This window comes from Euphorbia lathyris, chromosome 1, assembly GCF_963576675.1.
Source record: "Euphorbia lathyris chromosome 1, ddEupLath1.1, whole genome shotgun sequence".
In the NCBI taxonomy this organism is placed as follows: domain Eukaryota; kingdom Viridiplantae; phylum Streptophyta; class Magnoliopsida; order Malpighiales; family Euphorbiaceae; genus Euphorbia; species Euphorbia lathyris.
In genome coordinates, this window is record NC_088910.1 from 17,514,731 (window position 1) to 17,525,314 (window position 10,584).

Consider the following 10,584-nt stretch of genomic DNA (forward strand, 5'->3'; position numbering starts at 1 on the left):
TTTAATATACACGTATAAAATAATATAATTTTAGTCTGTACGTTTACCATATGGTACAATTCAAACTTTATTAGCAAAATATGATTTTTTTCCATGTAAAGTTTCATCTTTTAAACATACTCAACCTACCTCTTTGTTAATAAAAAAAAGCACACATTCTATTAATAAAATTTAAAATTATACCATTTTATAAATATTAAGTTAAAACTACAATTTCATAGGTGAAGATTAAATTCACTCTTAGACCGTGATTGACAAATAGCTGTTAGCTGATTTAATTAGCTAATTGTGTAAATTTGTTTGGTAAAATTTAACTGATTGCTAATAACTGTTTGTGTAAAATAACAAATAAGGACACGATAAAACATTTATTTGAGGTTAAATGGTAATAATTAGGGGTAAAAATGTTATTCAAAAGAAATTAAGCAATGAGCTAATTGAAAAAACTCGTAAAACCAGTTTTTTCAAAATTGATTTTTTCAAAATTAGCTTTTTGAACTAAGTTCGTTCAAACATCACATTTAGAAATTCAGCTAGTCAAAAAATTATAAAATGAGTCAAACCTTTCATTTTATTCGAAACGCATCAAACAAGCTTTAATCTATAATTATTTTATGATATTAGAAGTGAAATTCCACTTGACTGCCCCAGTAAAAAGATAAAATATTTGAAAGAGGAGAGAAAATAAGGCGAGTGGAATAAACAATTTTCCCTTCTAAGTTTAGAAGCAGATCTGAATCTACTCTCCCACTAAGCCTTGTTTTGTCCAGTTCTGTAAAGACAAATCCCTAAATTAAAAAACACAACCAAGAGAGAGAAAACTCTAGAGAGAGAAAGAGAGAGTTTACTCTCTCAAGGCTGCTGCTGCTACTACTACTTGCTTTGCAGGTTTGTTTTTGCACTGCCATCAAAAATTCAAAAGTTATGGTTCTAGAGAGAGAAACTCCCACCATCAAAGCTCCCATCTTTCCTCCTTTTCTCTTTATCCACCAATCTTGAAAAACCCTTATCTTTTTCAAATAGCAGAGAGTGATTTTTATTCATTACTAAAGTTCTCTCATCTTTTCTTTATCAATTTCAATTTCTCACTAAGCTATAATAGTGTCCCTTCTTTCCTTTTAACTTCAAAATCATTTATATTACTAAAATAACAAACCCCATTCCATTATTATTTCCCCCTTTTCAACAAAGTCCACACTTTTACTCCTCTATCATTTTCCCCTCTTTCTCTCTCTCTCTTCAAGCCCTGAGGTTTGTTTGAGGAGCTGTGGTGTGCTGTGAGGCCTTTCAGGGGCTTTCTTTGAGTGTTCTTATGGATTCTTATGAAGCTACAAAGATGGTGTTTTCAAGGATCCAAGGTTTGGACCCTGAAAATGCTTCTAAAATTATGGGTTACCTTTTGTTACAAGATCATGGAGATAAAGAGATGATTCGTTTAGCTTTTGGACCTGAAACCCTCTTGCAAAGTCTCATACTTCAAGCTAAAACTCATTTGGGTTATTCATCAAATAACTCACCTCCAACTCCTTCTTCACCTTCCCCTTTTATTCCCACTTCTAGACCGAGTTCTTTGTCAATTTCTGGTTCAAGACTCAGTGGCAACAACAATAATTGCTTTGATGTGACAAACCCTTCTTCACCTTCTTCAAATTCATGGCCTCTTTTGAGTCCTAATTCAACTTCCTCACTCTCTTATGCTAGTATTGTTAATGGAAGTAACAACAACAACAACAACAACAATCACACTGGTTCTTCTTCTTTGTCTTCTTCCATGTCATTATCTAATGGTTTCTCTTATTACAATAGTACTAACAATAGCACAAGTAGTGATCTCATTGATGAGTATCAACTTCAGGACCATTTCTCTTTCCTCAATGATTCAAAGACTGATGATTTGTTTGATCCACGGCTAGATTTGGCTATGAGCCCAACTTCAGCAGCAGCAGCAGCAGGAGCAGGAGGAGGATATGGTGATACCCATTTGCATAGGAGAAGCTTTTCTGTTCCAGGCATGTGTTTTGGGTCTGAAGATGCAAATTCTGGGTTTGGTTGGAAGCCTTGCTTGTATTTTGCAAGAGGGTTTTGTAAGAATGGAACTAGTTGTAGGTTTCTTCATGGCGAGTCAGGAGTAGATGTTAACTCAGCTGCAGTTGGTTCCCCAAGTAAACTCAGTGAGTTTGAACAGTGTCAAGAGCTTCTTAGATCAAAAGCTGCAGCAGCTGCTGCTGCTGCTCAGCAACAGAAGTTAGCTGCAGCTACACAGTTTATGGCTGGAGCTGGAGCTTCTTTTCCTTACAACAAGTGTATGAATTTCCTTCTTCAACAACAAAATGACACCCAAAGGTATAAAAATTGTTGCTTAAATGACTAATTAGTATTTTAATTTGGTGTTTGACTCTTCCAATTTGGTGTTTTAGATCAGCAGCAGCAGCTGCATTGATGATGGGGGATGAACTTCATAAGTTTGGCAGATGCAGGCAGGAGAGAAATGATTTTTCCCCAATGGGATTAGGTGGAGCAATGAATCCTGGTTCCAGACAGATCTATTTGACTTTTCCAGCTGATAGCACATTTAGAGAAGAAGATGTGTCAAATTACTTCAGGTAATTACTCAATCCTTGATGGGGTTTTATAAAAAGTGAATAATTGAACCACTTTTGGCTAAATATAGCATTTTTTTATGTTGGTTTTGAAGCATTTATGGGCCAGTTCAAGATGTTAGGATTCCATACCAGCAGAAGAGAATGTTTGGGTTTGTTACATTTGTTTATCCAGAGACAGTGAAGCTTATTCTGGCCAAAGGAAATCCTCACTTTGTTTGTGATTCTCGTGTGCTTGTTAAGCCATACAAGGAGAAGGGCAAAGTTCCAGACAAGTATAGGTCTGTTGATCCCTCTTTTTTTCATCTTCAACTTTTGATCTTTTTGCTTGTCCATTTTTTACATTAATTTTGTTTTTCTTAATTTACCTATTTCAGAAAGCAACCCCATCAACAACAGATGGAGAGGGGAGATTATTCAGCCTGTTCGAGCCCTTCTGGTCTTGATTCAAGGGAGCCATTTGACCTCCATCTTGGTAAGAAGAAAAGCAAAGAGTTTTTTTTTACCTTTTGTGAATTCATAAATTAGTACTTCTTATATTCAATTAGTGTTTCTGGTCCCAATGTGTAGGAGCTAGGATGTTTCAGAATACTCAAGAAATGCTCTTGAGGAGAAAATTAGAAGAACAGGCTGAGTTACAGCAAGCCATTGAACTTCAAGGGAGAAGGCTGATGAATCTGCAACTTCTTGACTTCAAAAACAACCACAATCATCATCAGTACCTTCATGGTTTCTCAACTGGGTCTCCGATTCCCTCCCCGACTATGGCTCGTACTCCCAACAGTCCCCTCATTTTCGCTGCTGATGGCATTGATCAAGAATTTTCAGAAGGTTTGGTCAATCAAACACTTTAGTGCTTTCTTTTGCTTAATTGGGGTTTCTGGGTTATTACAAGAGAATAGGATCTATATTAGATAACATAAAATGCCTTGTATTGAATGCAGAGAATGGTGTTAACCCAGATGCAGCAGATTCTCGAAATCCGGCTTCGGATCCTGAACAGGAAGTGAATTATGGTAGCAGTCACAGTAATAATGGAAATGGCACTAGCAACAGCAGTAGCTCAGAGGAGAAAAACAGCACTGAAGAAATTGATCTCCATGAAAGGCAAGTTAACTGTAAATTGATCATGCTTTAGTAGTTCTAGTTTCCATTTTAGCCATAATGTTTGACATTGTCTTTGCTTTTCATTAATTTATGATGTAAGCAGCTTAGAGCATATCCTGCCTGATAACCTCTTCACTTCACCTAAAAAATCAGCTGGTGAACTCACTGTCTTCTCCTCTTCCGGATTAGACGTGGACGGAATCACTCCAACTCCAACTACTTGTAACAACAACCTCATATTGCCTCCAACTTCCACTCTCAATATGACCTCTCTTAAATCATGCTTTCTCCAAATGTCCAGGTGAGCAAACACACAAAAAAAGTTCATTTTACAACACCAAAAAGGCGAAAACCCTAATTATGAATTTGCTTTGTCTACTTTGTTTAGGTTTTCTTCTGGGCATGGAACCATTGGGATGTAGTTAGCAAAGATGAGCAAGGGCAGCAATGGGGAAGATTGACTTTGCTAGGGTAAGTAAGAGATGAGATGAATGATTACATCTTTATTAAACATAAAAAAAGTAAAGATTGGATCTTGGAGGGCACATGGATGCAATTTACAATACTATTTTAGTCAAATAAGATTGGTTTATGATGTTGGTCTGTTTATGCAGAAAAATCCTCTAGCTGTATAGCCAAAAAATCAATACCCACAAGAAAGAAAGAAAGAAAAGATGTGTAGACAAGAAAATCTCATCAAGATCAAGCATCATCATCAAATACATACTACTTACAATTAATACATAATGCATACATAAAAGGATAGATGAACTGATATATGGGAGTGGGGTCTTTCTGTTTTTGTACCCTTCTTCTGTGTGTATGTGTATGTGCTGGACCACACAGCAAATAGCAGCAGCAAGAACAAACAAAAGGCTAGTAGTAACCACAACAGCAACATCAACAACAACAACTCTCTTATTATCAGCTGTAATTTCTAGAGTTTTTTTTTTTTACTTTTTTTACTTTTTTTTTACCATCTTCTTGTTGATGGGAAAGAAAAGGTTGAACTTTGTAGTAGAAGAAGATGTAATATTATTAAGAAGAGGAAGAAGTAGAAGAAGAAGGAATAGTTTGATTCTGTATCATTTTATGTGTACAGAGAATTATAACTACTATATGGATTTGGATCCCAAAAGGGTAAATTAAAGTTATGACTGCAGTGAAGTGGTGGTAAAAAAGCTGTGTTTATTTTTGACAGTGTCTGTCATCCATTAGATTATGAGAGAGAAAGTAAAGATCATGTGATTAAAGGGTACTTTGGGGGACTTTTTTGTCTCATTTTGTGGTTTCTTTTAGGTGGACATGAATGGAAGAGGGCCACTCTGTCACATGGTTTCTGACAACATCTATCAATGGTATCTGGCTGCCACTCACTCCTTTCCTTCTCAATCTTTAACCCATTCTTCAAATTTTTTTAAAAATCCTTTCTTTTTCTATTTTCCCCATTTCTATTTTCCTTTTTGTTTTCTGGGTCTTTGTGTTATTCTTCCCTAAGATTGAGATTTTCTTTCTTTAAGATGAGTGACTGTTGGTTTGGCTAAGATCAAAACATGATCGTGTTGGGCTCGATTTATAAATGAGCCGAGTTTGCACACAACAAAATTCGGATTGAAAGCTCGCAAGATGGTTCGATTATAGGTTTATGAACAAATGTAATTATAATGTTCATTAAATGCTCATGAACAAACTTGGTTTGATTTTTTTTGTAATAGTATTTCTATAACAGGAGAAATATTAAACAACGTAGTATTGTATAAACTTTAATTTTGTAGGTTTTAAAATTATGTAATTTTGTGCTAAAGAAATTTTAAATGAATATGATTATTGAGAATTTTAGGAGGGAAGTTCATGAGCATAATTAACCGGCTGCTCGTGAACAGTTCACGTACAATATGTTGAGCTCAAGTTTGAGTTTATTGATTTTCTAACCACCCGAGCATGAGCAGACCAAAATTCAGCTCGACGCTGCTCAATTATAACTCTAGTTGTATGTAGATCTGACAATTAATGTGTTCGCATAGTATTCACGTCGTGTTATTTTCGGGTTTGTGTTAAAAAGAGTAAACCCAAACCCAACCCAAAAACTTTCGTGTAACAATCGTATTAATCTGTTCAGGTTAGTGTCGATTTCGTGACATTTTTTCGGGTTGCATGTAATTTTATTATGCATATATATTAATTATAACATTTTTAGATTAGCATGTTAACACTAACTAAATTTAGGAGGTTCAAATCATATTTGGAAGTAATAATTATAATTTTATTAATTTTATTAATAAAGTGATATATAAAAACACGAGAAAATATAACAATATTTTTAAATAATAATGTCATTTTTGAGTTAGCATATCAACCATAACCCAATCCTAAAATTTATGTGTTAGTTTTGTCATAAAAATGCCACATCACCTACTAAGCAAAACTCAAACACTAAAATTGTGTATCGATTTCGTATTATGTGTATTTTTTTTTTTTTGAGAAAATACTTGTAATTGCATTAGATGAAAATAGAAGAACAAGTACAACAAGCAAAATGTAAAAACCTTACACGATTACACGTTAAAACAAAAACATCTACAAATGGATGAAAATGACTACCAAGGGCAAAAAGAAACCATAAAAGGCATAAAAAAAATACAAAACAACAATATATTTCTCGTAAATCCAAATCTGTAGAGAGACATCTGCAATCCCAACTTCATCCTTTAGACCATTTCCAATATTGGGATCTTAGTCATTTTTTTTTGTTGCAACCACATAGATTTATTGATCTACAGACAAGATAAACCATTTCCGTTGTTGCTAAATCCGAAAAAAGCATAAACGATAGAATAATAGAGAGCAGATACAATCAGACGGAAAAAGTTCCGATGAAATATATGAACACAGACTAAATCTAACCCGATGTGAAGAGGAAGAAGGAAATTGGCAGTTTTTTTTTGGTTTCTTATCACATATAATTTTGCCACCTCTAATTGTATGGATACTTTTCTATCGTAGGATTTCTGTATTTCGTGTCCATTTACCTATCTATTTCTGTTTAAAGACTATGTTTTAAGTATAACAACATAGCCTGTAATAATCATGTCTTGTCTTGAATGTCAAAGTATTTACAAAATTGATGTTTAGAATACCGAGTTTGAAAGTAAAGAACTCAATGATGTTCAATATCAGAAAAATACTGTGTATAAACCTGTGTAGACTTTTACCGAACTATCATTGCGAGCGGTTTGCTCGGGATGGTCTAACTTGGGTCCAAGTTCGATCCTTTTGCATACCCCTCTACCTTCTCAGAGTTGTGGGGACTAAGAAAATTGTAGCAGTTATTCTTTTATCAAATGCTAACCCCGGTTATTAGTTGTGTGTGTTTAGGTTATGATAATCGTGTCAAATAGATCTTTCTTTAAATTATACGTTGTTGTTTTAGAATTTAACATCCTTAGATGTGTTAGATGGTGATATCTATCACTGAATCCGATCATACGATCACCTGATTATTTGCTTTTAAAACTAGTGTTTTGAACGCTAGTTTCGTGATCCATTTAAAATTTGCATTTCTTAAACAACCTATTTTCTCGAGTTCGGCGAATGACAAAATCTCTAAAAGGTTGTCAATGAAGTTGTGTCAAAGGTGACGAAACCTTTTAGGGGTTAGGGAAGCTCTCAGTTAAAAGACAAACATTGAAACAAGTTGTACGTGGAGATGGATGCAAAATTGGTTTTTGAAGCTCTGATTAATTATCATCAGAACGTTATGCTTTTCGGGTTATAATCAATGACTATAAATCTTTGAAAAGTTCTTTCTTAAAAGTTATTTTTTGTTTTGTGCGACGAACAAAGAATGAGGCGATTCATTTATTATCAAGAAAATTTGTTCACAACTCGACATACCCGCTCGACCTGTGTCCATTGGGTTTAGCGTGGACAAAGAAAAATGACTTTAGGCCCAATTAAGGCCCGCTAATACCCATCTATATCTAGGACATGCTTGAATTTCATAAAATAGCACAAGCCTACCGAGTCCAACTCGCCCTATTAATATTAATTATAAAATTTATATTATTTATATATAAATATTTAATTTTAACTATTAATTTTAATTTTTATTATTAGAAAATATAGATATTTTTTTATTTGGGCTTATTTGAGTTGAGTTTGAGATTTGATTTTTAAGTATGAGCTCAACTTAGTCCGAGCCCATCTAAAATAATGGAGAACTCGGCTAACCCTGGCTAAATACTTTTTTTGCAAAAACCCTTTAGACATGGTCCGAGTCCGACCTATGAACATGTGTATTAACAAGGGCGTCTTATTCTAAACCTGAGGTCATTTTTTAATTTCAAGAAAGAAAAAACTTTATACTAAGACCATCATGTAATACACATCAAGTTTAACCTCACTTTCAATTACATTTCAATTGTAATTAACACCACTTTCAATTTATGAAACCTAATTAATATTTTAATATAATATATTTATTATTAATAAAATAATTAAATTTTAATAAATTATTCAAATAATAAATTAATTGGATTAATTAATATTTAAATTAATGAATTATATAAAAGTGAATTATGAAAATTAATAAAAATGGAAAGAAACATACATTCCATTCATAAAAAAGGTTAAAAAATGACCAACTCAAATAAAATTCATCATTAAAAATTTACAAAAACAAAATATTATATCAATCATCACTATTTTTATTTCCATAAGGGTTCCACATCTATTCAACTAAACCTATTGTAGTTATTGATTCATTGACCTATTACGAATTCGTACATAATTTAGACCGATTAAATTTAAGTCTTAGAATGCTTTGAATCTCCGTCATAAAATTTTGATCAATCTAGATCTAATGGTGAAAATTCATTTGATTATCAGAATTCATATGAATATTACTGCTTTGCATCTTGTTAATTATATGCGCGGTATAAAATTGGTGTTAAAATATTATATGTAGTGTCTTATTATTATGTAATATATTTCGTTATTGTATTGTTCTCGTCACAAAAACATTAATTACACTATTTTATATATTAATTATATGGAATCAATAATTACATTTTTAAATTAAGAAAATAATTAAAAATCCTCAATAATATTTAATAAAAGTACATTGTTCCCACACATCCTACAAGAAATATAGAGAAAAAAATTAGGTTCCCACCCCAAAATTCTAGGCCACAAGATTGCTTGATTATCTAATATTTGTAGATGATGTTATTAACATTAAAAGAATTAGATTGCAAAATTGTACAAATTGTCCGAATTGTTAGGTTAGGTGCTTCTTCTACTTTAGGAACATGTTTGTTGCTTCTCTTTTTTAGAGTTTTCAGAAGGACCACCATGTATTTTTCTTACATTTTTTAAGAATATTTAGGAGGTTAGAATGTCTAAATCCTTGTATCACTTAATTCATGCTAAGCCAGCTGGCTACCTCTATGCAGCAAAACAAAGATGAAATTTAAGTCCTTTTGTCTCTAATTTGGTTCCCTTAATGAGCTATTATTGTTTTAATTATTGTTGTTGTTGGGATTAATTATATTTTCCTTCTTTTATTTGATTGAGATAGGGTATAGTAAGTTATTCCTGTTAGGAATTGGATCACCATTAATTTTAGAAAGTACAAAAATTAAATGCGTAATTGTAAGAATAAGAGATTTATATGATTCGGTTATTTTTTTATATATATCTATGAGCAGGAATAATATATAATTCATTAGTAATCTATAAGTTCATATAACTATACATCAATTTCATTATTCGCTTAATTCTCAAATCTTAGGAAATTCGTAGACAAATGATATAGACGTTTTATCTCTATCTTTTAAGTAATTTACTGTTTATTCTTGAGCAAATAGTTAAGGTTAATGTTAAATCCACACGTATTTCAATAAATCAACAAAAATAATAAAATATGTTCTTTTAGTTAATTTTAGCCATTTGAAAGAAAGAATTTAGATAAAAAGCTCAAAATTGATTCAAAAATAGTTGTGGCTTATATAACCGTTGCAACACATAAAACAAAGAAAAGGAAATGAAAAGTAACTGATTGTCAGCCGACAATGGTTAATTATAAAATAATATCCAAACTATTTTTAGCATACTAATTACATTTTAATTGGAGATCCGTCCCAACAAAGACGGAGAATCTCTGTAGGGCATACTATTTTTAGCAGAGTGTGAAATTCTCATCCCTACTGGGGATCCGTCCCAACAAAGACGGAGAATCTCTGTAGGGCATGGATGGAGATTCTTTTGTCCTCCACGAGCAGGGATGTATCACCGTTTCCGTCCCCAATAATTCCTCTACGAAATTCCCGTGGATTCCCCGATTAATTCCTTGTTTAACGCTAAGACAAACTAATAATGTTGATTAGAGATATAAATAGAGCGGGGAATCCTCTTCTCTATTTGGGATCCGCCCCAACAAAGATGGCAGGGATGGGGATTCTTTCTTCCTACGCAAGCAGGGATATATCCCCGTATCTTTCCCCAATAATCACTCAATGGAATTCCCGTGGATTCCCCGATTAATTCCTCATTTAACATGTTTTTTATTTATATGTTTTTATGTAATCCTTTTCAGAATTATTAGGTTAGGTCAATTTTATTCATTCTTTATGCCACTCAACTCAAAATTTAATCTTATTATTTATCGTTATACTATACCAAATGCCAAGAAGGTGAAGAAAAATAGAATACAAGTTTGATCTATATTAAAAAAATATAATCAAACGGAAAATAATGGGGATCCCATGAGGCGGGGACAGAGACAAACTGTACCCGTTTAGGTTTTTGGGACGAGACAGGGAATCCCGATAGATCGAGAAGCATAGATGGAGAATGTACATTTGCTAAGTTTGTAGAA

General features: G+C 33.0%; 1 protein-coding gene across 1 annotated transcript; it reads left to right on the top strand.

The window, feature by feature from the left end:
• The first annotated feature begins 835 nt into the window (after positions 1 to 835).
• Positions 836 to 4,178, top strand: LOC136223331 (zinc finger CCCH domain-containing protein 53-like). The gene is made up of 8 exons (XM_066011266.1): positions 836 to 2,343; positions 2,418 to 2,603; positions 2,696 to 2,881; positions 2,978 to 3,075; positions 3,171 to 3,431; positions 3,545 to 3,707; positions 3,811 to 4,008; positions 4,096 to 4,178. The coding sequence occupies exons 1-8, from the start codon at positions 1,313 to 1,315 to the stop codon at positions 4,127 to 4,129; spliced, it is 2,157 nt and encodes a 718-aa protein (XP_065867338.1). The 5' UTR covers positions 836 to 1,312; the 3' UTR covers positions 4,130 to 4,178.
• The last annotated feature ends 6,406 nt before the right edge of the window (positions 4,179 to 10,584 follow it).